General features: G+C 45.7%; 1 protein-coding gene across 1 annotated transcript in view; it reads right to left on the reverse strand.

Annotated features, from left to right (window-relative positions):
* The window catches only part of LOC122789725 (U3 small nucleolar RNA-associated protein 14 homolog A-like), a gene marked incomplete at its 5' end in the record, with an annotated part of 741,986 nt that overhangs the window by 226,365 nt on the left and 488,864 nt on the right, over nucleotides 1–26,757 (reverse strand). Inside the window, 1 exon segment of the mRNA XM_044057160.1 lies at nucleotides 18,998–19,431. Within this exon segment, the coding sequence (XP_043913095.1) occupies nucleotides 18,998–19,431 (434 nt within the window).

Here is a 26,757-nt window from a genome sequence, read left to right on the forward strand (position 1 = left end):
AAGAGGAAACTTGGGAGGAGGAAGGCCTAGCACAGCTCTCAAGAAACCCATGCAGGATAGCTCTGGCAAAGACAGCTCTTGCTCTGGAAACAGCATCCAATTTGTAATTTTATGGATAGAAAACCAAGTAGCAGCTTCAGGGATGGAACTGGTATCCAACCCTTTGAAAAGAAGTACCAGAGGAAGTCACAGCCTGGTAGAATGAGCCTTTACAAAGGCAGAGAGACGTATGCTATAAAAGTAGTAACAAAAAGAAATGGCTTTAGACATACATGAGGATACTTTTGCTTACAAACAGCCAAACTTGGATATCTGGAATGAAAGGAAACAAAATATTGCTCAGACTTATGAATGGCTTTAGTCTTATCTAAATAGTACCTAAGCTGTCTATTGCAAATCAAAGCAGACTGCAGAAAAGGAAAAAGGAGGGCAAATTAACAGACTGATTAAGAGACCATCTGTTAACCACCTTGGGCATAAGAGGAGACACCACGTCCCTATGAAAAAAACAAAAAAAGGAGAAACAGCCCAGAGTTCTGACACTCCCTTGGCTGAAGTAAGTGCCAGAAAAACAGTCCTCCATGTACAATACTGTAAGGAACCTGAAGCTACAGGCTTAAAAGGAGCCGGAGACAGTTTTTCAAGTACAAAATTAAAGGTCCCAGGAAGGTGGAATAGGCTTCCTGAGAGACCTGATATGAAGGACGCCTTTAAGAAACTTCTATTTTGACACACAGGATTTCCTGATAGTGGGTTTCCTGGCCTCCAGCACAACCCTAAGCACGTCCTCAGAAAAAAGTTGCCTAAAAGGGATCAAAATACTATCATCCACAATGTCAGTTGAACAGTGAACATGTGAGGATGGATGACGGACCCATCTGTCTTGTGTGAGCAAGTCTAACCTATGAGGTAACTTTATGGTGACTGTCCCTAGCTAGGTGAAGAAGGGGGAACCAATGGTGTCTGGGCCAAAAGGGAGTTAACAAAAAAAATTTGGGGGGAGTCTTGCTCTACCTTGAGGAGGACACTCGGAATCAGAGGAAGGGGAGAGAAGGCATAGAGAAAAATCCCCTTCCAAGGAAAAGATAGGGCAACCACCTTCCATACCAAAGGAAGTTGTCTGTTCAAAGGGGAGGAAAAAAGATCTACATGTGGAGTACCCCACTATGCTGCAGTATTACAATCTGTTTATTTTCCAGATTCTGGTGGGAAGTTAGATCACCCGACAGAGATGACTGCTGGACATGGATTGGAGGAAGAAGAGGAAGATGTGGCAGAATTTAACAGCCTTTTTCAGAAGTTGGAAAAGAAAAGATACGTCAAAGAAGGCACAGGTTATGAAAGGAATTCAGCTCGAAGTATGTGAAACAGATCTTGAAGAATGAGCCTATACTGGATGAAAAATTAGAATGGAAACAAACCTTTGAGGACATGGCATCTTTCCACAAAGAAGAAGACATGAAGAAAGTATGCACAACAAAGAAAATGGACACTTCAGGTCCAAAACATACAGTGCCTGAATAAGGAAAATATAGTTATTGACCCATCTAAGATGATGGTAATACCAACAACAGTGACACTATCTGTTTCAGTCCCCACAATGTCCAGAAACAAACCTGTGCAAATAATCCATTTGTGGGCCTGTGTTTTGGACCTACTCAGAGTCTATCACTATATTTTGCTTTAACGGAATGTATACAGCCTAAAGAGTCACTTGACATTGGTCAGCTACATCCCAAACTTGAACAGCTAGCCTGCAAAGAAGGTAGGACCATGTCCCCCCTTGCTTGTTGATATACCACATCACTGTGGTATCGTCTGTGAAGACTTTGAGAGGTCCTGGAAGAAAGAGGGAATGAAAGGTCTGATGGGCGAAAAAGGCGAGCCCTCACCTCCTTGATGTTTATATGGTTTAACCTCTGATAAGGAGGCCAGAGACCCTGGACCTTCAGAGAACTGAAAGAGGCTCCCGAACTCGTGTCAGAGGCATCAAGAAAAGGTTCTGAGAGGGACTGGGGACTGAAAAGGAAATACGTGTTGAGAGACAGCAGATATGTTTACCACTGAAGCTCGAGTTTGAGGCATTGAAGAGGAGGGACTAGAAAATCTAGTGGATGACTGTGTTGGAACCACGCTGACTTTAGGAATCACTGTAGTTTTCGCATATGAAGTCTGGCTAGAAGTAGCATAGGAATGGTGGAGGCCATGAACTTTAGTGCCATGAGAAATTCGTTGGCTGTAACTGAAACAAGAGAAAGAAGGGATTGAAAGAAGGTGATTAGATAAACAGCCTTGGGAGGAGGCAAGGAAACCAGCATAGAAAAGGTCTGCAGCCTACAACAGAGAAACACATGATACTGAGAAGGAACCAGGACTGACTTATGGAAGTTTATTCTAAACCCTAGGCTTTGTAAGAAACTAACAGTATACTGGAGGTGCTGACAAGATCTTGAGGAAAGAAGCCTGAATGAGCAGGTTGTCCAGATAAGAGAAGATTTTAACCCATCTCATCCTACAAAAGGCAATGCAGGAGGGAGGCATTTGGTGAAAACCCATGGGGCAGTATAAAGGCCAAACGGCTAAGCAGAGCACTTAAATGCAAGGAAGAGCTAGAGAAATGCAAATCACTTCCTGAAAAGGGGGATGAAATCGGTTGTGAAGATAAACATCCTTGAAATCCAGTGAGACCAAGAAAGCCTGGGGAAGAAGAGGAAACAAGAGTTTTGAAGGGATAACATCCAAAAGGAAAGGACCTTCAGAAAGGTGCTGAGCTGAGAAAGGTCCAGAATGGGTCTCCAGGTACCTTCCTACTTGAGAACAAGAAACATTCTTGAATAAAACCCCTTCCCCTCCTGGGAAGGGGACACATCTTGAATAGTGCCTTGCTCCAAAAGGCCCCGAAGCAGGTCTTGGAGTAAAGGAATCTAATCCTGAGGAGGTTGAGGGATGCCCAGAAAAGGAAGGAAGGGATCTCCATACAATGAAGAATCCCTGATGGATGAGGGACAGAACCCGAGAGTCTTGAGTGACCCTTAACCAACTGTGAAGGGACAGGGATACACGAAGGAATAAGGGAAATCGACTCAAGAAAAGGGGAAGCAAACAAAGAATCTGATAGAAACTGGTCTGTCTTGATTGAGGTTTCTGAGAAGTAGGAATCTGAGTAGACTTAGTAGGAGGACCCTGCCTAGAAAACTTATCTCTGGCAGTAGGGTGAGACTGTCTGCAAACAAAGGCACATTTGAATGGATAATTCCGCTGGAGCTTAGAGAGAGGAGAGACAAAAAATGTGCTTCAATTCCTGCAAGGCCTTCCCTTTATTCTGACAAGACTAAAAAGCTCAGCAGCTACAGAACCAAACAGGTTCTTATTGTCAAGATGATCATTCAACAATTTAGCCTTAAAATGATCAGGCAAAGTCTGGAGACAAAGCCAAGAGTAACGTCTCAAATCAGAACTAAAATCAGAAGCTTTAGAGGAGGCATCATCTGCAGCATACAATTAATAGAGTGGCGAGCTACCTGAGAAGTACAGCCCAGTAAAGAGAGGGCAGAGGCATTCCCTTCAGAATCAGGGAGGTCTGAGACAGCCTGGGAAGCCAGAAAAGGTAACGCTAAAACATAACTCATCATATGGGTCTGGTAATTAATAGACCAAAAGGCTAATGTGGCAGTATATACCTTTTTGCCTAGCTGTTCCACAGCTCTACTGTCCTTATCTGAAGGAAAGTTTACTAGAAGGCAAATGTTTAGAGGGTTTGTCAGAAGAGACAGACACTACAGAAGGGTCAGCAGGACACTTGTAGAGGAACCTATATTCATCAGGTAATTTGTAAAATCGATCAAGTTTTTTAGGGACTGGAGGATGGGAATCCAGGGATACAGTGATCACTGAGAAGGCAGCTAGAAGATGATGCAAGACTGGAGATACAGCACAGGGCTTAGGGAACTCCATCTGGAGGAGCTCATACCACCTCTTTTTGAATGTCAGAAACCTGAGAACAGTCCCATTTAAAATATTCTATCATACAAGAAATAGTATCCCCAAAGGAGAGTTCTTCCAAGGGAGAATCTGGGCTAATAGTATCCTCCTCCTCCTCACAGCTGTAATCCAAGGAAGAAGGGATCTGACAGGAACATGCTGAAGACTCTTCCCTTGGAATCCAAATTCTCCTCAGAGGAGGCCTGCTCTCTGGGCCACCTGAGGGGTGTAAATGACCAAGGGGAGCAGGAACAGAAACTCCTTAGGGAGGCTGAAAGTCCATCAATGCATTAAATAATCCCTGGGTAAAATCTTGCCATTCACACTGAGGATCTTTAGCAGCAAGGGAAATATGCCTTTTTTTTTTTTTTTTTTACGTTTTCTTTTGAGGGAAGTCTGCCCTAGGAGGTTCACTCTTGCCTACACTCAATCAACGTAGTAGGAATCTACTCCCAAAGAAGTATCCGAGGTATTCCCCTTGGTCCCTCTGAAATAATCAGCCAAATTTCCACCTCAACATCAGGAATGGATGTCTGCAGAGCCTCCAAGGATGTGCAAGAAGCCAGATCAATGCCAGCCTTTGATAGGGTTGTGGCAGAGTAATCCAAGACAACAACCGGGCAATCCTCTGGGCTTTCACAGATTCAAGAGTGACATCCAGGGGAGGCTGCACAGCAGCCAAATCAAACCCGAGTTTTTTTAGCCTTTTTCTTGGCAGGTGGTTGACCTTCAGGATAGGAATATTCCTTTATAGTGTCCTGCGACAAGAACTTAAGATGTTGGTTTTCCAGATAAATGGATAAGAAGGAAAGAGGACTATATAGGGTGTTGGGGACAAATGCTTGGCAAACAAAACAGTGCATACGGTCGTGAGAAGCACCCAATCAGAAGAAACACTGCTTATGACAATCCTTATGGGGAATGTGCCTCCCACGCTGACATTTTCCCTTTCTGGATGACAAGCAAAATCACAAACTTAGACAGAAAAAGAAACCCCAATGGAGCACTTATCTGAAACACGGTTAGATAACCAGCACAGAAGGTACATTCAAGATCGATGATGAATGATGGGGTTTGGGCTGGCAACAAAGTATTTCGGAGATATGTACGTCCATACATCACCTTTATGCCCTACGCCTTGAGCTGGGAGCATACGTGCAGTGATATAGAAGGATATCTATAATTACTGCACCAATCCTTGCAGTACATAATTAAAGCAAAGGTAGTTAAATCATAAAAAACATACAGTCAGTGGCAAACTCAAGACGCCACACCTGGGCAGCCTGAAAGTAAAGTCAGACTGAGAAATTAACTGCATCCAACGCTATCAGCTGTTGTGGCATCTGGTGCAGTTTCCCCTTTTTAACTCAAGTTGAGAACTAAAACACTTCACCAATGAGATGCTGAGCACAGAAAAATGGTTTTACTTAAAAGAGTAATTGTAGCAAGCCACTTGCTAAGAATATAATACGCGCCTTGCTACACTCACTCACTGAATGCCACACACCAAGCACTTAAAGCACAGTGCTGCACCCCTAACTGCAAATGCAATACCAGCATTCCAAAACTATCCACTCCACAATTGCTTGTGCCACCTAATCAAAGCAAAGGTGGATAAATTACAGAAACTGAAAAAAGCAGGACTTGGTTTTACATCACACTGCTTTTGTAAAGGTAACGCACACAAAATTCCCTAAACAAGTTAACCTATATTTGCACAAAGCTTTCTTTGCTATATAATATATGAAATAACTAAAACCCAGTAGCCAGTGCAAAGAAGACACTACTTCTCACAAAGGTGGTCTTCTTCTTTTGGCTGCTCCCGTTAGGGGTCGCCACAGCAGATCAACTGTTTCCATTTCTTCCTGTCCTCTGCATCTTGCTCTGTCACACCAGCCACCTGCATGTCCTCTCTCACCACATCCATAAACCTTATCTTAGGCCTCCCTCTTTTCCTGTTACCTGGCAGCTTCATCCTTGGTATCTTTTTCCCAATATACTCTGCATCCCTCCTCAGCACATGTCCAAACCAATGTAATGTCGCCTCTTTGGCTTTGTCTCCAAACCATCCAACTTGGGCTGACCCTCTAATATACTTATTCCGAATCCTGTCTACCCATGTCACACCCAGTGCAAATCTTAACATCTTTAACTCTGCCACATCCAGCTTGGACTCCTGCCTTTTTGTCAATGCCACCGTCTCCAACCCATATAACATAGCTGGTCTCACTACCCTCTTGTAGACCTTCCCTTTCACTCCTACTGGTACTCGTCTGTCATAAATCACTCCTGACACTCTTCTCCACCCACTCCGTCCTGCCTGTACTCTCTTCTTCACCTCTCTTCCACACTCACCATTACTCTGAACTGCTGATCCCAAGTAATTAAAATCATCCACCTTCGCCACCTCTACTCCATGCATCCTCACCATTTCTCTATCCTCCCCTCTCATTCACACACACATATTCTGTCTTAGTCCTGCTGACCTTCATTCCTCTTCTCTCTAGAGCATATCTCCACATCTCCAGGGTCTCCTCCACCCGTGCCCTACTCTCACTACAGATCACAATGTCATCTGAAAACATCATAGTCCATGGGGAATCCTGTCTGATCTCGTCTGTCAACCTGTCCCATCACCATTGCAAATAAGAAAGGGCTCAGAGCTGATCCTTGATGTAATCCCACCTCCACTTTAAATGCATCCTTCACTCCCACCGCAGACCTCACCGCTATCACACTACCCTTGTACATATCCTGTACCACTCTTACATACTCCTCTCGAACACTCCCGACTTCCTCATACAATACCACAACTCCTCTCCTGTCATATGCTTTCTCTAAATCCACAAAGACAATATAACTCCTTCTGACCTTCTCTGTACTTCTCCATCAACACTCTCAGAGCAAACATCGCATCTGTAGTGCTCTTTCCTGGCATGAAACCATACTGCTGATCACTAATCATCACTTCCCTTCTCAGCCTAGCTTCCACTACTCTTTCCCATAACTTCATGCTGTATTCTCGATAATTAGAAGTTATGTACCTACCATAACGTTCCATGTTAGTTGTCTTCTCTCGCCTTCTTTCTTGCTGGATGGGTTCGGAGCCGATCCTCGGCTCCGACTCGGCACTTGCTTAGCTTGAGAACTCCTTTTACCAGCTCGAGGCAACCCTATATCCTATGATGCAAGGCGAGACTACCTCAGATCTCATTTGGTAGCTATAATACCCTGCTAGATAAAAGTATTCCCAAAGGAAGAGCAAAGACTAACCTAGTAGAACTAGGAAAACAAGTTCTTAATATATAGACTCTTCTATCGAAGACTCAGGAGAGTGAAACCTGAGAAAGAGAAGCCCTTCAAGATCTGTCCAGGCCAGGGGGAAGGAGGGAGGGACGCAAGAAAGAAGGCGAGAGAAGACAACTAACATGGAACGTTATGGTAGGTACATAACTTCTAAATGTTAAGTTATCAATCTCGCCTTCATTCTTGCTGGATGGGGCCGCGTCCCTAGCACCTGTAGCCCGGGTGGCTCAATGGAACAGACTCTTGAGAACTGTGGAACCAAAACTGGCTCTGTCCCTGGAGGCCAAATCTAATTTGTAATGAGAGACAAAGGTATGAGGAGTGGCCCAAGTAGCTGCTGCACAAATGGTATCAATTGGCAGCCTATCCTTAAAGGCTGTAGAAGTGGATAGGCTCCTGGTTGAGTGTGCCTTCGGTTTAGAGGGTAGTTGCTTGCCTCTGAGCGAATACACGTAAGAAATGGTGGAAGACAACCATCTGGATAAGGTCACTTTTGATACTGGGAGACCTTTCCTGTTTTCTGCATAGGAGACAAATAATTGGTCTGATTTCCTGAATTGTTTAGTTCTATGCAAATAATACCTGAGCTGACGATGGACATCCAAAAAATGAAGCTTTTGTTCAGCTCTGTCAGAATAATTTGGGAAAAAACTGGTAGATCGATGGATTGATTAATATTAGTTTGAGAAACAACTTTGGGGAGAAAAGATGGATTTGTTCTCAAGGATACCCTGTCCTTGTGAAAAACAAAGTAAGGGGAACGGATGCAGAGAGCTTGAATCTCGGATACCCTTCTTGCTGAAGTGACAGCCAGTAAGAATATAGTTTTCCAGGTCAATAACTTCAAGGAGCATGAAGCAGACGGTTCGAAGGGTGGTAAAATCAAGGATGCTAACAATACATTCAGATCCCATTGTGGAGGAGGATGTTTTATTGGAGGCTTCAGGAGAAAAACTCCTCTCAGAAAAGCTTTGCATAGTCTATGTGACATAATGTTATGATCTTGCAAGCCAACATGATATTTGGAAATAGCCACCAATTGAACTTTGACTGTTGATGAAGAAGATCCTGACTGAAAAACTTCAGCTAGAAAGTCTAAAACAGAATGCACAGGTGCAGTAAAGGGATCAATGTGCCTGGAGTTTGCCCAAAGGGAAAAACGTCGCCACTTGCTAGCATAAACCGTTCTGGTGGACGACTTCAAAGAAGCTATTAAGATATCTCTGACAGGATCAGAGATCATAGGAAGCCTGGCTAGGGAAGGAAGTGGAGCAACCAAGCAGTGAGGTTGAGAGAACGAATGGCCCGGTGCTGTTGACCCGTTTGGTGGATCAGAAGATCCGGAACTGGGTCCAGATGCCAGGGCTGCACCAGGAGGTGACGATGCAGAGTCGGAAACCAAATTTGTCGAGGCCAGTAAGGGGCAATGAGAATCAACTTGGACCTCAAAAAGTACAGTTTTGTACCTACCATAAATGTAGATGTCCGAACTGGATAGCATCTGCAGTCATAACAACTGGGTTGTCCTGTCGTCAGGCAGCCCTTCGGTCGGCCGGATTCCAAAGTCCGGGTCCGGCTTCGGCTGATGTCGCACTTCACCCGACGTCATCTCTGCTGGTCTTCGGGTATAAAGGCATCAGCCGACGCCATTTTCCTCAGTGTTTCTTGCCCCAGATGCCAGTTGCCCTCTTGGAAGGCTAAATTTTGGGTAAATGCCAATGTTTCCAAAAAGATAGAAGGCAAACAAAAGATAAGCATGTATGTACATATATACAAACAAATACACCATAAGAGACTCCCCCCACCAGCTAGCTATTAGGAGGGTAAATACCCTAGGAGTACCACAGAGGGGAAGGAGGGAGGGTAATCCTGACTGCAGATGCTATCCAGTTCGGACATCTACATTTATGGTAGGTACAAAACTGTACTATGTCCTTCATGGATGCATCTGCAGTCATAACAACTGGGTAGAATACCATAGCCAACTAGGGGAGGAGGAAGAATAGATTATGGTGTGGTTAGGATCCCTTGCAGTACAGCAGTGGCAAACCCTGCTCGGGATCAGGAATACAGAGGTAAATTATAATGCTTGGCAAATGTATGCACGGAGGTCCAAGTAGCCGCCTCAATAATGTCCTTGGTTGCCACTCCTCGTAAGAAGGCTGTGGTAGTGGCTGTTGCCCTTGTAGAATGAGGCCTTATGTTCTGTGGAATTGGTTTTCCATGGAAGGAGTAACAGAATCGTATGCAATTTCCTATCCATTTGGAGATGGTCTGTTTGGAAATAGCTTTTCCTTCCCTTCCTGTTGCATAGGCTACAAAAAGCTGGTCAGTTTTTCTGTTACTTTTTGTTCTGCCCAGGTAGTAGCGTAGCTGTCTATGTACATCCAAGGTATGCAGCATTCTTTCCCCTCTGTTTTGTGGGTTGGGGAAGAAGGTAGGTGGATTGCCTGGTTTAAAGACACTCTGGATACCACCTTAGGCATAAATGTAGGATTAGTCCTCATGGACACTCTATCTTGGTGGAAGATTAGGAAGGGTTGTACTGCCATTAGGGCCTGAAGTTCAGAAACCCTCCTTGCTGAGGTTATTGCCAGTAGGAAAGCAGTTTTCCACGATAGATGCTGTAGGTCTGCTGTTGCTGCCGGTTCAAAAGGTGCGAGTGTCAACTTTTCTAGCACAAAGTTCAAATCCCAAGCTGGCAATGGTGGTTTCCTAGGAGGTTTTACATTCTTGATCCCTCTGAGGAACTGCCTGAGTAAAGGATGTGAAAAGACAGGTGGATCAAAGCTGTATTCTGCTGAAATAGCTGATGCATGTATCTTGATGGAGGAATAGGACAGGCCTGTATGTAGAAGCTCTGCCAAATACTCCAGAATGTTAGCAATATCTATATTCGACGCATCTTTTCCTCTTTCAGCACTCCAAATGACAAACCTTTTCCATTTTCCTGCATAGTTCCTTCTTGTTGAAGGTCTGCGGGCTTCAAGGATAATGTCTTTAACCCTTTGGGAAAGTTCTGGATTAGTTGCTGCTATGTGATGTTCCATGCAGTCAGTTGCAACGTTTTTAGGTTTGGGTGCATGATGCTGTAGTTGTTCTGAGTTAACATCAAAGGCATCAGGGGTATTGACCACATTTTGTCCCGAGACATGCTCCTCAGCAATGGGTACCAGTGTTGTCTTGGCCAGTTTGGAGCTATCAGGATTATCCTTGGACGTTCCTCCTTGATTTTTAGTAATACCTTGTGTATCAAGGGAAGAGGTGGGAATGCATATGCTGTCAGACCTTTCCAGCTGAAGGAGAGCAAATCCACTTTCCATGCAAGTGGGTGGAATGTCCTTGTGCAGAATTTTTTGAGCTGATGATTGAGGGGAAGCGAATAGATCTATCTGTGGCATTCCCCATTTCTTTGAGATGGTCTTGAAGATGTCCGGGTGTAGCATCCATTCGTGAGCATCCGAGGTGGTTCTGCTTAACATGTCTGCTAGAGTATTCTCCTTTCCCGGTACAAATATTGCCTGTAACTGGATGTTGTAGCTGAGTGCCAGGTTCCAAAGGTCCAAAGTCATTCTGCATAGGGGTATGAATGAGTGCCTCCCTGTTTGTTGATGTACCACATGACTGTGGTGTTGTCTGTCCTTATCATCAAATGGCCTTCTTTGAGAAATGGTCTGAATTTTTGGATTGCCAGTTTTACTGCCAGCATTTCTTTTAGGTTGATGTGCAGGTGAAGCTGGTCCTGCGTCCACAATCCTTGCACGCATTTGTCCAGCATGTGAGCCCCCCATCCTAGGTCTGAGGCGTCTGTTGTGATGGTTTGGCTTGCTTGATAGTTGTGAAAGGGTAGGCCTGGGTTTGACTGGCATGCTTGAGCCCACCATAGGAACTCCTGTTTTAGGCATGGGATTAGTGGAATTTCTGCTTCTAGGCTGTGCCTGTGTTGGGACCATAAATTCTTTAGGTACCACTGTAGTTTTCTCATATGTAGTCTGGCATGTGGAACCAAGATTATGCATGATGCCATGAAGCCCAAGGCCTGCAGAACTTTTCTTGCTGTTAGCTTGTTCTGTCTTGTTAGTGCCAAGAAGTAAAGAGGAGTTCTTTTGTTTTTCTGCAGTTAGGAATGCCATTTGTTTTACTGTGTCCAATTCAGCCCAAGAATGTCCTTGTTTGGGATGGTATCAGCCTTGACTTTTGTAAATTGACTGTGTATCCCAGTGCTTGTAGCAAGTAAATGACCCTTTGTAAATCTGTTGTCAGCTTGCTTTTGTTGTCCCCTTGTAGCAGGCAGTCGTCCAGGTATGGATAAATTTGGATTCCCTGTAGTCTGCAGTGGGCGATTACTGATGCCAGGCATTTTGTGAATACTCTGGGTGCAGTAGATAAGCCAAAGGGCAATGCTGAGAATTGATAGTGCTCTGATCCTGCAAGAAATCAGAGGTATCTTCTGCAAATTGGTCGAATGGGGACGTGCAGGTATGCCTCCTTGAGATCTAGAGTTACCAGCCAACACTCCTTGCCCAGCATGGGAAGAAGTTGCTGAAGGGTCAGCATTTTGAATTTTGGGACAATGATGTATGTATTTAAGGTGGACAGGTCGAGAATAGGTCTCCAACTTTTTTCCTTTCTTGGAACTAGGAATAGTCTGGAGTACAATCCTTTGCCTTGTTCTGTTATTGGTACTCTTTCCACAGCTCTCATCTTTGTTAATTGCATTATCTGCTGTAGAGCTTCTGTTTTTTGATTTGGAGGCAGGTTTGGCATTCCTCTTTTGACTGGTAAAGTGTGGAAGTGGAACCGGTAACCTTGGTCTATGGTTTGCAAAATCCACTTGTCTTTTGTGATATAGTGCCAGTTCTTGAAAATAAGGTTAATTTTCCGCCTAATGGTGCTGCTATTTGTTCCCTGGTAGGCGGAGTTAGAATCAAGTCACTGTGATTGTGCTGTTGTAGTGGTAGTGGCTGTGTCTGTGCCTCTGTTATTACCTTGCCACTGTCGTCCTCTGTAGGCACCCCTCTGGATTGATTTCTGCCTCTGGAACGTCTATTCCTGCCCCTTTGGGATCTTGTGGAGTCAGGAAAGGACCAATTTTTGGCAGGCCAGTTCCTGCTAAACCTTGGGGGCTGAACCTGCAAGAAATCTTTAACAGTTTGTACAGATTTTGCCTTTTCTTCTATTTTCTTCATTACCTGCTGGGCAGGTGTACCAAACAAACTGGCCTTATCCATAGGAGCATCTAATAACTTAGCTTTAACATGATCCGGTAAGACCTGTTCCTTCAGCCATGCATGTCTTCTTATCACTGTGCCAGTCATGGCTGATCTAAATGAAGCCTCCAGTGCATCATAGCCACATTTTAAGGAATGGTTACTAACCTGTTGTATGTTATTTACCATTTCTAATACATATTTCTTATCTATAGAGTCATCAGAGGATAGCTTTTTAGTTAACTGATCAAGCATAAACTCTTGGTATTGTATCATGTGAAACTGACAGTTTAAAGCTCTAGCTGAGAGAGTAGCTAAGGTGTAAACTTTTTTGCCCCATCTGTCTAAAGACCTGGCTTCCCTTTCAGAAGGAATAGGGTTTTTTGCTGTGGTCGAGGCTACTGCCTTAGGCCCCTGGGATATAGTTTCAGGGTCTGCAAGTGGGGCCTTGTATAGGTGATGATGAGTGTCTGGTACCCTGTAAAATCTATCTGGTTTGGCAGGGGCTGGAGGTAAGGAATCTGGTGCAGTGCAGACATCATTAAATGCATCGTCCACAACAGAGAGGACAGGAGGTATAGCTAAGGGCCTGTGTTGTGGAAGGTGCAGAAAAGTCCTAAGTCTTTTTCTGGAATCTGAGAAATCCTGTTCCTGCCATTGGAATTGTTCTCGCATGGCATGTAAGGTTTCCCCAAAGGAGAATTCTTCTGGTGGAGAAGCAGCTGGAATGGATTCTTCAGCATCTGAGTCTTCATAATTGGAGAAAGGAGCCTCTGGCTGGTCTGTAATATCTGATTAATCCGCAGAATCATCAGAGGACACAGGCTCGGGGGGCTCTGCTCTAGGTCTCTTTTCTGGGGGCTGAGAGGCCCTGTCTGGGTGAGATTGAGATCCCCTAATTAAGGATATTAAATCTTCTGCCAGAGTAAGCATTTGTGAACTAGAAGTGGGCCTGGTTGAGGGGGGTTTAACAGGCACTGATTTAGTAGATTTGGCTGCTTTAGCCCTGGCAAAGGCCTTAATAGACATGGCTGCAGGAGGCCTAGCAGCACCACGTGCTGGGGTAGAGACATCCAAAGGGATGGTGTCTGATAAATCACTAGTAACCACTGTTGTAGGTAAAATTTCTGAGGCCGATTCAAGTAAGGTAGCAGGAACCTCAGTAGTAGTCATTGATTCAGCTGTACTTTGATCAGTTTTCTCGGTTTCGGCCGAAACCGAGACACTCGCGGTTTGCTTAACCATGGTTTCGGCCGAAACCGCGGACCACGAGTGTCGGTCTTTTTCTTTGCGTTTTTTAACAATTTGGGTAGTCGGAGGATCCAACGGCATAATGTACACAAAATCTGAGCCGAAAAACTGTTCAGCAAACTCCGACCGACGCCTAAGCATTCGTCGGTTGAATGAAGCACAGGCCGAACAGGCTGCTACGTCGTGGTCTGGGCCTAAACAAGGCAAACAGTAAGAGTGGAAATCTTTATGAGGTATTTGTTTCCCACAAGTTAAACAGTTATTGACTTTTTCTGACATCGGCTGAGGCAAGAAAGAGTCCCAACGGGTACTTAGCTTTTAGAAGTCTTCGAAGTAGTATTCGGTAGTAGTAATCTCTGGATCTGACCGACCGGCACTTGCGAACAGCTTCTGCTTCGGGTGCCACGCGGCAAGAAAGACTGAGGAAAATGGCGTCGGCTGATGCCTTTATACCCGAAGACCAGCAGAGATGACGTCGGGTGAAGTGCGACATCAGCCGAAGCCGGACCTGGACTTTGGAATCCGGCCGACCGAAGGGCTGCCTGACGACAGGACAACCCAGTTGTTATGACTGCAGATGCATCCATGAAGGACATCGGTAGCTTTCTGAATGACCTGTGGAATTAAGGGGAAAGGAGGAAAGGCGTACAGAAGTCCCCGGGGCCAATCCTGGGTTAGAGAGTCTCTCAGGGGTTGGCCTGGTAGGGGAAAGAGTGTGAAGAAGTCGGGGCATTTGTTGTTTTGGGGTGTAGCAAAAAGATCGCAACAAGGGGTGCCCCACTTCAGAAATATCTCGTCCACTACTGATTGATTGAGAGACCACTCGTGAGGCATGAGAATGGCTCTGCTCAGCCTGCCCGCTAAGAGGTTGGACCTGCCGGGGATGTGCGTTGCTATCAGAAACCGATGAGAGGAGATTGCCCATTGCCAAAGTCTGAGAGCTTCTCGACACAAAGGATAGGACCTGGTCCCGCCCTGCTTGTTGATGTACCAGACCACAGACACGTTGTCCGTTTGAACTGCAATAGTCCCTGCGGGAAGAAAGTCGTTGAGGACTTGCAACGTTAAAAGCACCGCTCTCATCTCCAGGACATTTATGTGCAGATGGTATTCTATGGGTTGCCACGTCCCGTGGACCATCCTGCCCTGATAATGCCCCCCCCCCCACCCGATCAGAGAGGCATCCGTAGTGACTGTGGCAACCGGAGGAGGGGGAACAAAAGGTCGGCCCTGATGAAGTAGAGGGGAAGATATCCACCAGGTTAGATGAGTCCTGCACGATTGTGTAACTAAGATTTCGTGCCTCATAGGAAGGCTCTGGAACGACCACTGAGTGAATAACATCCACTGCAGAAGACGCATGTGGAAGCGAGCCAATGGTAGAAGTACAATGGCCGCAGCCATAAGACCTAGAACTTTCAGAATCAATCTGGCTTTGACTTTGCTGCTCTGCAATAAAATCCAAACGTATTTTTGGATGTCCAGAATTCTCTGATCTGTTAGTCTGGCTAACAAACTGACGGTGTTTAACTCTGCGCCTATAAAGGTGATAGATTGGCAAGGCAGCAGAGAAGATTTTTCGAAATTCACTGATATTCCCAACCTTTTGCAAAGCTTCAGAGTGTAGTCTCTGCTCTGAAGAAGCTGATGCTTGGTGGTGGCGGAGAGGAGCCAGTCGTCTAAATAAGGAAACACCTGGAATCCTTGATGTCTCAGATGAGCTGTGACCACTGCCATGCATTTGGTAAACACTCTGGGGGCTGAAGTGAGGCCAAAGGGCAGGGCTCTGAATTGATAATGACTGGTCCCTAGCCGAAAGTGGAGACACCTCCTGGAACGCCTGTGTATCTTTATGTGATAGTACGCATCCTGAAGGTCTATCGAGCACATCCAGTTGTCCTTGCCCAGAAAGGGCAGAATGGACTGAAGCGTGACCATCCGGAATCTTGCCTTCTTAACAAATCTGTTTAGATTGCTCAGGTCTAAAATTGGTCTCCAATCTCCCGTCCTTTTGGGGACCAAAAAGAATCTCGAGTAGACGCCGGATCCTACTTGGTCTGCTGGAACAGTCTGGACGGCTCTTTTTTCTAGGAGCTTTGAAACCTCCTGTTTTGCCAAATCCCTTTGACCGGGTGAGATGTCTGGAAGGGATTGGTGAGGTACGGGATACCTTTTGAAGGGGATTTTGTAACCCTCGGATATGATCGACTGTACCCACATATCTTGTGAAAGGGAACGCCAGGCTACTGGGTACAGCGATATCCTTCCCCCGACTGCCTCCAAGGGTGGACAGTCGGGCAACACCTCAGGGATGCTGAAAGGGCTTCTCAGGAAGAGACTCCCTGTTGCCCTGATTCTGAGGACCCCCCCTGCCTCTAGGGCGTCTATTATTGTTACCCCTCTGCCTCTGGGGTAAACTGACCACGTGTCCGGCGCTGCTCCTTGGGCTTTACGGAACCACATCTTTCCTCCTTTCTGACCCTTGGGATAGGGTCTAGAAGGGTGGAAAAATGGACTCCAACGGCAGAAAGAGTTTTGCCGTCTTGCTCACACCTGGTCAAGGTTTCCTTCACCTGAGGTCGAACAAAGCCGAACCGTCAAAGGGTATTGGTGAAGGACGCCTTAAAGGGTCTCTTGAAATTACAAAGCCGCATCCAGGCTTGACGTCTAAGAGCCACTCCTGTGCCTGCGGCTCTGCTCGCTCCATCGGCTGCACAGGATATGAGCCGCATGGAGGAGTTGGTTAAAGAATTTAGGATTGCTAGCTGTGAGGCAATCTTGTCTTGAGCCCCAGCAGCTGAAGGATCCTGAACCACTTCACCTAGTTCCTTGAGAATATCTCTTTGAAGTCTGGTGAAATGACAAAGGTAGTTCAGCGAACGCATAGCAAAGGTCGCTGAAGAAAACATCCGCTTGCCATACCTGTCCATGGTCCTAGAATCTTTGTTAGAAGGATGGACAGGTACTGAAGGATCCGCAAAAGTTCCTACTTGGTGGCCGCCGCCGCCACCACCATAGCATCCACAGAGATGCCCTTAGAAAGAAACTGCTTGTCTGAAGGGGCCGTAATAAATTTGGATGGCCTCCTGGGGACCGGTTCCACAGAATCTGGAGCTGCCCACGCCTTCCGAGCCACTACTTGCATAAGCGGGTCGAAAGGCGGAGACACCCAGGAGGTGGAGGGTCGGGATCCAAAAGCCTCCAGGTATACCGACTCATCCTCTGAGGGGTCAATGGAGGGCCAGTTCCCCCTCTGTTTGAGGAGTTCAAGGATGTCTGAAAAGGAGACATCCTCAGAGGGGGACCGTGGGGAACCCTCCGACTCATCTAAGTCGGTATCAGATGTTGTAGACTCAGGGGAGTCTGTGTGTTTCCTCTTACACGTCCTCTTCCGAGGGTAGTTCCCCTGCGAGATCAGGAGAGACCTCGGAAGAGGAAGTTATTCCCAATGGGGAAACCTGGGGCGATGGATCCCTGGGCCTGAGAGCAAGAGGCTGGCAAGAGACATCAACAGGCACCGAAGAGGGAGGAGCTAAAGGGATGGACCGTTGACCTGGCTCAGGTGCCAGGACACTCCTCATCACCTCAAAGGCTCCTCTCCCAGGGGAGGCCAGAATATTCCCGTTCCGAAGAAATAGGAATTCCCGGCTCCACCGAGAGAGAAGGCTCGAGGTCGATGCCGGTGCCGAGCTTAAAGCCGAAGCCCGAGAGGGAGAGCGGGTCGGACAAGGGTCCGATGCCACTAGCCCCCTCGGAGCCGACAAGGGAAACTCGACGACCGGATCCCTCCAAGGAAGGTCTCATGGAGGAGATTGGAGCCGAAGACGACGGAGCCGAAAGGGGATGTATCGGTTCCGGCGCCGACACGGTCGCTGTCCCGAGAAGCTCCGGCTCCAAACTCTGGAGGGGAGTCGGAGGAGGAAGTTCAAGGGGGAGTGCAATAGCCGAAGTCTGCTGAGACGGGCTATGGAGCATTTGGGCTAGTGCCTGTGACTTCAACAGCCTGCTTACCACCCTCTCTAAATTGTGGTCAGACAGCCTGGAAGATCTCGAAGATCAGCTCCGATGACTCCGCTCTGACAAAAGAGGAGACCTCGGAGCAGAGTGGATAGATTCTAAAGAAGGGGACCGAGATCTCTTCTTGGACGAAGCTATCGGAGCCGACGTCCTCTGGGTTCCAGATGGAGCCGAAGGCTTCTCGGCTCCGATACCGGATAACACGTCGGCTCCAGCCGGAGCAGACAAGGCAACAGTAGATTGAGTGTCGGAGCCGGTAGGAACCGACACTACCACATCAGAAGTAGGAAGATCGGCTCCAGCCGGAGCCGATCTGGACTCCGAAGGAGTCGGAGCCACCGAGGAAGGCTTAACAACTGTAGCCTGAACCTTAGGTGGCTTTGAAGGTTTACTAGACCCAGTTTTAGTGGGTGAACCTTCTGGCTTTAATAAGCCACGGAGGATCAATTTGTTCCTCCTCTCCTGCAGGACTCTCTGGCTAAAAGAATGACATATGGCACAGAAGTCCTGCAGGTGTAAAGGCCCCAGGCAGTAAACACAAGAAGTGTGACCGTCTGTCAGAGACATTTTCTGACAGTACGAGTCACACTTCTTGAAGCCTGAGACCTTTCCTTCCTTAGACATAGTCCAAGTAAAACACAACACTCACACACCCCAAACAGTCACACTATTAATCCCACAAAAACACACACACAGATAGGGATTAAGAAAAGAGGCCTAGGCCTAACTGAAAAAAATTAAACTTAACTATATAACAAGAAAGTTTTAAATATATGGGGAAATAGGGTGGGCTGTAGAAACACTACACACTATGAAATAGAACAAGGGAGAGACAAAAACCCTGACTAAACTGTTTGAAAATTCAAACTTACCTGAGCTGGCAAAAAAAGAGACCTCTTCGCAAAGCGGCAAACGAGATCTGGGGTAGTCTCGCCTTGCATCATGGGATATAGGGTTGCCTCGAGCTGGTAAAAGGAGTTCTCAAGCTAAGCAAGTGCCGAGTCGGAGCCGAGGATCGGCTCCGAACCCATCCAGCAAGAATGAAGGCGAGATTGGCAACTTAACATATATGTTTTACAAAATGGCAGAAACAAAAAAACACTGTACTAACTGTCTCATTACAGGCTATCTGCATTTTTCAATGTTCAAGCATTATAGCCAATTATTTTATTCAAGGACGTAATTACTTCATTCACCCTGACTACATAAGTGGTAATGTAAATCTTCCTCACCTCTTCTTCTTCCTGAACTGTCAAAGGAACGGAAGCAGACTGTATCACTGTTGTTGGTACTACCATCACCTTAGAAGGGTCAATGACTACATTTTCCTTATTCAGACTGTCTGTGTGTTTTGGACCAGGACTGTCCATTTTCTTTGGGGTGTACACTTTTTTCATATCTTCTTCTTCGTGTAAAGTTGCCATGTCCTCAAAGGTTTGTTTCCGTTCTAATGTTTCATCCAACATAGGCTCCTCCTCCTTTTCAAGATTATCTATTTCACATACTTCGGGCTGAATTACTTCCACAACCTTTGCATTCTTTGGAGTATCTTTTTTCTTTTCCAACTTCTGAAAAAGGCCGTTAAATTCTGCCACTTCTTCCTCTTCTTCTTCCAGTCCATCTCCAGCAGTCATCTCTGTGGTCTGATCCATCTTCCCACCAGAATCTGGAAAATAAATAAACTGATTGTAATATTACAGAATATGCTATTTTCTCCAACATTCAAATATTTTAATAATCAAACAATTAAGAGGTCACAACAATAGCAACTATACTCATCACAGCAATTGATCTGTAAAGTAATCATCCTTGGAGAAAGCAAAAATAGGTCTTTATCTCTTATTACCCTCACCTTGGCTTGCTTGCTCTTCAGCCCGATGGTCGAAGTGTGCAGGCCTTCTGCTGGCATGTGCCATTACCTCATGCACTGAACCTGAAGACCATGCCTAGCACCCATGCTTACCACCACCGAACAGGCACAACCTGAAAGATAAGGGGCAAAATCACCATATAAAGGATATAAAAATAATGTACTTTCCTGAGCAATACAAACTCCAAAAGCAACCTCTAAATGGAAGGGCCATCCAGGTAAAGAGGAATGGTGGGACAACAATAAACACCTACTGTGGAAGTCCGAATGGAGAGATGATAAAAATCAGCAAAAGGAGAGAGGTATTGCTGGAACTGAATTCATCCTCAAATCCTAGTGAGTACCTTCATGAGGAGGACCCTGTTTTTTCAAAAAATCTCACCAAGATGACAGTGATATATAGACTGTATTTTATACAGCATACATCATGGACAGAAGTAGGTTAAAAAATAAAGAGGACAGCTGGTGCGCAAGACCCAGGAGAAAAAAAGTGCCCAATCTGGGTAGATGCACTGGTACCAGGAGTGAAAAAAATGCCAGTGTAGAATCCTCAGGACATGGAAAGATTCCTACAATGGGGCTAGGCCATGCCCAGGGGGAGGATGGCCTCCCTGTTGTAGAAGGAAGTAGCAATCCACAAAAATCACAAAAACTGATGGGCCAAAAAAAGAGCCACACGGACGATAGAGTGGACTACTGAGGATAAGAAAGAAATTGTGTATTGTTACTATTACGCAAGAAGCCTAGAATTTCCTGACAAAAGATATACGAAAAGAATGGGAGAGAAATTACAAAGAAAAATACTTCCACAAGGAAAAACTGTCAGAAGCTTCAAATAAAAATTTGTGTTCATTAATAAGCGGTGGTGGTGCTGCAGTAGCGTTGCCGCCTCACAGTTAGACGTTGCCCGTTCGATTCTCAGAGCGTCTTCTGTGTGGCGACGGGCGTTCCTTCGTTGAAGGTTGTGCATTGGGCCCGGCAAGCCAGCACGTAAAACTCTACTGCCAATCATTTAGCGGACCGGAGTTCCGCTGTGGCGACCTCTAACCGGGAAAGGCCGAAAGACACAAAAAATCTGTAAAAAACACTATATAGTCCAAGAAACCTTGTGCCATTTGGAAAAAAGCGACTGAAGTGCGAAAATTTAAAGAACAAAATTTAGAGATGTCTGAAGGATATAAAAAAATATGGACATGAGGAAAAAAAGAGAGCTCTGATATGGTGCAATATTTATGCAGAGGAGAAAGCCAAATTAATCAACACAAAAAAGGCAGCTCAAAGATATTCGAAGAGAAATACAGGCAAAAACATCTAGATATGGAAAATTTCACATTAAAAAATAAGATCACAATGAGGAAACGTAGAAAGTACAGTTTTGTACCTACCATAAATGTAGATGTCCGAACTGGATAGCATCTGCAGTCATAACAAATGGGTTGTCCTGTCGTCAGGCAGCCCTTCGGTCGGCCGGATTCCAAAGTCTGGGTCCGGCTTCGGCTGATGTCGCACTTCACCCGACGTCATCTCTGCTGGTCTTCGGGTATAAAGGCATCATCCAACGCCATTTTCTTCAGTGTTTCTTGCCCCAGATGCCAGTTGCCCTCTTGGAAGGCTAAATTTGGATAAATGCCAATGTATGCAGACAAGGTAGAAGGCAAATACAAAAAATAAGCATGTATGTACATATATACAAACAAATACACCATAAGAGACTCCCCCCCCCCCCAGCTAGCTATTAGGAGGGTAAATACCCTAGGAGTACCACAGAGGGGAAGGAGGGAGGGTAATCCTGACTGCAGATGCTATCCAGTTCGGACATCTACATTTATGGTAGGTACAAAACTGTACTATGTCCTTCATGGATGCATCTGCAGTCATAACAAATGGGTAGAATACCATAGCCAACTAGGGGAGGAGGAAGAATAGATTATGGTGTGGTTAGGATCCCTTGCAGTACAGCAGTGGCAAACCCTGCTCGGGATCTGGAATACAGAGGTAAATTATAATGCTTGGCAAATGTATGCACGGAGGTCCAAGTAGCCGCCTCAATAATGTTCTTGGTTGCCACTCCTCGTAAGAAAGCTGTGGTAGTGGCTGTAGCTCTTGTTGAATGAGGTCTTATGTTCTGTGGAATTGGTTTTCCATGGTAGGAGTAACAGAATCTTATGCAATTTCCTATCCATTTGGAGATTGTCTGCTTGGAAATTGCTTTCCCTTCCCTTCCTGTTGCATAGGCTACCAAAAGCTGGTCAGTTTTTCTGTTACTTTTTGTTCTGTCCAGGTAGTAGCGTAACTGCCTATGCACATCCAAGGTATGTAGCAGTCTTTCCCCCCTGTTCTGTGGGTTGGGAAAGAAGGTAGGTAGGTAGGTGGATTGCCTGGTTTAAAGATACTCTTGATACCACCTTAGGCATAAATGTAGGATTAGTTCTCATGGACACTCTGTCTTGATGGAAGATTAGGAAGGGTTGCACTGCCATTAAGGCCTGTAGTTCAGAAACCCTCCTTGCTGAGGTAATTGCCAGTAGGAAAGCAGTTTTCCATGACAGGTGTTGCAGGTCTGCTGTTGCTGCTGGTTCAAAAGGCGGGAGTGTCAACTTTTCTAGCACAAAGTTCAGGTCCCATGCTGGTAATGGAGGTTTCCTAGGAGGTTTTACATTCTTTATCCCTCTGAGGAATTGCCTTAGTAGAGGATGTGAGAAGACAGGTGGATCGAAGCTGTATTCTGCAGAAATAGCTGATGCATGTATCTTGATGGAGGAATAGGACAGGCCTGTATGTAGGAGCTCTGCCAAGTATTCCAGGATGTTAGCAATGTCTACGTTTGACACATCTTTTCCTCTTTCAGTACTCCAAGTGACGAACCTTTTCCATTTTCCTGCATAGTTCCTTCTTGTTGAAGGTCTTCGGGCTTCAAGGATAATGTCTTTAACCCTTTGAGATAAGTCTGGGTTAGTTGTTGTTAAGTAATGTTCCAGGCAGTCAGTTGTAAGGTTTTTAGGTTTGGGTGCATGATGTTGTAGTTGTTCTGAGTTAACATCAAAGGTATCAAGGGTATTGTCCACATTATCCCCTGTGACATGCTCCTCAGCAAAGGATACCAGTGTTGTCTTGGCCAATTCGGAGCTATCAGGATTATCCTTGGGCGTTCCTCTTTGATTTTCAGTAGTACCTTGTGCATCAAAGGTAGAGGTGGAAATGCATATGCTATCAGGCCTTTCCAACTGAAGGATAGAGAGTCCACCCTCCATGCCCGTGGGTGGTACGTCCTTGTGCAGAAGTTCCTGAGCTGGTGGTTGAGTGGGGATGCGAATAGGTCTATTTGTGGCATTCCCCATTTCTTTGTGATGGTCTTGAAGATGTCCGGGTGCAGCATCCATTCGTGAGCATCCGAGGTGGTTCTGCTTAACATGTCTGCTAGGGTGTTTTCTTTCCCTGGCACAAATATTGCCTGTAAATGGATGTTGTAGCTCAGAGCCATGTTCCAAAGGTCCAGAGTCATTCTGCATAGGGGGTATGAATGAGTGCCTCCTTGCTTGTTGATGTACCACATGACTGTGGTGTTGACTGTCCTTATCATTAAATGGCCTTCTTTGAGGAATGGCCTGAATTTCTGGATTGCTAGTTTTACTGCCAGCATTTCTTTTTGGTTTATGTGCAGGTGCAGCTGGTCTGGAGTCCACAATCCTTGTATGCACTTGTCCAACATGTGCGCCCCCCAGCCTAGGTCTGAGGCGTCCGTTGTGATGGTTTGGTTTGCTTGACAGTTGTGGAAGGGCAAGCCCAGGTTTGACTGGCATGCTTGGGCCCACCATAGGAACTCCTGTTTCAGGCATGGGATTAGTGGATTTCGGTTTCTAAGCTGTGGCTGTGTTGAGACCATAAATTCTTTAGGTACCACTGTAGCTTTCTCATATGCAGTCTGGCATGGGGAATCAGGATTATGCATGATGCCATGAAGCCCAAGGCCTGCAGTATTTTTCTTGCTGTTAGTTTGTTCTGCTTTGTTAATGCCAAGAAGTAAAGAGGAAGCTGTTCTTGTTTTTCTGCAGTCAGGAATGTCATTTGTTTTACTGTGTCCAATTCTGCAGCCAAGAATGTTCTTGTCTGGGATGGGGTCAGTCTTGACTTTTTTAAATTGACTGTGTATCCCAGGGCTTGTAGTAAGCAAATGACCCTTTGTAAATCTGTTGTCAGCTTGTCTTTGTTGTCCGCTTGTAGCAGGCAGTCGTCCAGGTATGGATAAATTTGGATTCCCTGTAGCCTGCAATGAGCGATTACTGATGCCAGGCATTTTGTGAATACTCTGGGCGCAGTAGATAAGCCAAAGGGCAATGCTGAGAATTGATAATGCTCTGATCCTGCAAGAAATCTGAGGTATCTTCTGCAATCTGGTCGTATGGGGACGTGCAGGTATGCCTCCTTGAGATCTAGAGTCACCAGCCAACACTCCATGCCCAGCATGGGAAGAAGTTGCTGTAAGGTCAGCATTTTGAATTTTGGGAAGATGATGTATGTGTTTAAGGCGGACAGATCGAGAATGGGTCTCCAAGTTTTCTCTTTTCTTGGAACTAGAAAGAGTCTGGAGTAAAATCCTTTGCCCTGTTGTTTTATTGGTACTCTTTCTACAGCTCTCATCTTGGTTAGTTGAGCTACCTGTTTTAGAGCTTCTGTTTTTTGGGTTGGAGGTAGGTTTGGCATTCCTCTTTTTACTGGTAAGGTGTGGAAGTGGAACCTGTAGCCTTGGTCTATGGTTTTTAAAATCCACTTGTCTTTTGTGATATAGTGCCAATTTTCTGAAAATAAGGATAACTTTCCGCCTAAAGGTGCTGCTAATTGCTCCCTGGTAGGCGGTGTCAGAGCCAAGTCACTGTGATTGTCCTGTTGCAGTGGCAGTGGTTGTGTCTGTGCCTCGCTGGTTATTGCCTTGCCACTGGCATCCTCTGTAGGCACCTCCTCTGGGTTGGTTTCTGCCTCTAGAGCGTCTATTCCTGCCTCTTTGAGGAGTCTGGAAAGGACCAATTTTTGGCAGGCCAATTTCTGCTAAACCGTGGGGGCTGAACCTGTAAGAAATCCTTAACTGTTTGTACAGATTTTGCCTTCTCTTCCATTTTCTTCATTACTTGCTGAGCAGAAGTACCAAATAGACTATCCTTATCCATAGGAGCATCTAACAGCTTTGCTTTTACATGATCCGGCAGGACCTGTTCTTTCAACCATGCATGCCTTCTTATCACTGTGCCAGTCATGGCTGATCTAAATGAAGCCTCCAGTGCATCATAGCCACATTTTAAAGAATAGTTACTAACCTGCTGTATGTTATTCACCATTTCTAAAACATATTTCTTATCTAAGGATTCTTCAGAGGAAAGTTTCTTAGTTAACTGATCAAGCATAAACTCTTGGTATTGGATCATGTGAAACTGACAGTTTAAAGCTCTAGCTGAGAGAGTAGCAGAGGTGTAAACTTTTTTGCCCCATCTCTCTAATGACCTGGATTCCCTTTCAGAAGGTAGAGGGTTTTTTGTTGAGGTAGAAGCTACTGCCTTAGGCCCCTGAGATATAGTTTCAGGATCTGCAAGTGGGGCCTTGAAAAGGTGGTGATGAGTTTGTGGCACCCTGTAAAATCTGTCTGGTTTTGCAGGGGCTGGGGGTAAAGAATCAGGTGCAGTGCAAACATCATTAAATGCATCATCCACAACAGGCAAAACTGGAGGTATAGCTAAGGGCCTGTGTTGTGGTAAGTGCAGAAAGGTCCTAAGCCTTTTTCTTGAATCTGAGAAATCTTGTCCCTGCCATTGGAATTGTTCTCTCATGGCATGTAATGTTTCCCCAAAGGAAAATTCCTCTGGTGGAGAGGCAGATGGGATGGATTCATCCGCATCGGAGTCTTCATAAGTAGAGAAAGGAGCCTCTGGCTGGTCTGAAGTGTCTGAGTCATCCGCAGAATCATCAGAGCACTCTGGCTGGGGTGGCTCTGTCCTAGGTCTCTTTTCTGGAGGCTGAGAGGCCCTGTCTGGGTGAGATTGGGATCCCCTAATTAAGGAGATTAAATCCTCTGCCAGAGTAAGCATTTGAGAGCTAGAAGTGTGTTTGTGTGAGGGGGCCTTAACAGGTACTGTTTTAACAGTTTTGGCTGCTTTGGCCCTGGCAAAGGCCTTTATAGACATGGCTGCAGGAGGCCTAGCAGCACCACGTGCTGGGGTAGAGACATCCAAAGGAATGGTGTCAGATAAGTCACTAGAAACCACAGTAGTAGGCAAAATTTCAGAGGCCGATTCAACTAATGTAGCAGGAGCCTCGGTAGTAGTAGTAATGGATTCGGCTGAGGATTGACCGGTTTTCTCGGTTTCGGCCGAAACCGAGACACTCGCGGCTTGCTTATCCGTGGTTTCGGCCGAAACCGCGGACCGCGAGTGTCGGTCTTTTTCTTTGCATTTTTTTAACTATTTGGGTAGTCGGATGATCCGACGGCATAATGTATGCAAAATCAGAGCCGAAAAACTGTTCAGCAAACTCCGACCGACGCCTAAGCGTTCGTCGGTTGAAGGAAGCACAGGCTAAACAGGCAGCTATGTCGTGGTCTGGGCCTAAACAAGGTAGGCAGTAAGAGTGGAAATCTTTATGAGGTATTTGTTTCCCACAAGTTAGACAATTATTTACTTTTTCTGACATAGGCTGAGGCAAGAAAGAGTCCCCAACGGGGTACTTAGCTTTTTAGAAGTCTTCGAAGTAGTATTCGGTAGTAGGAATCTCTGGATCTGACCGACCGGCACTTGCGAACAGCTTCTGCTTCGGGCGCCACGCGGCAAGAAAGACTGAAGAAAATGACGTCGGCTGATGCCTTTATACCCGAAGACCAGCAGAGATGACGTCGGGTGAAGTGCGACATCAGCCGAAGCCGGACCCAGACTTTGGAATCCGGCCGACCGAAGGGCTGCCTGACGACAGGACAACCCATTTGTTATGACTGCAGATGCATCCATGAAGGACATCAGAAGATTAGTCAAGTAACAAGAAATGTGGACATGGGAAAGAAAAAGAGATTTAATATGGTGCAATATTTATGCAAAGAAGTAAGCAAAACTAATCAATACAAAAAGAGCAGCACCAAAGACATTT

Source organism: Protopterus annectens, chromosome 15.part0 (assembly GCF_019279795.1).
Source record: "Protopterus annectens isolate FY-2018-M chromosome 15.part0, PAN1.0, whole genome shotgun sequence".
Taxonomy (NCBI): Eukaryota; Metazoa; Chordata; order Ceratodontiformes; family Protopteridae; genus Protopterus; species Protopterus annectens.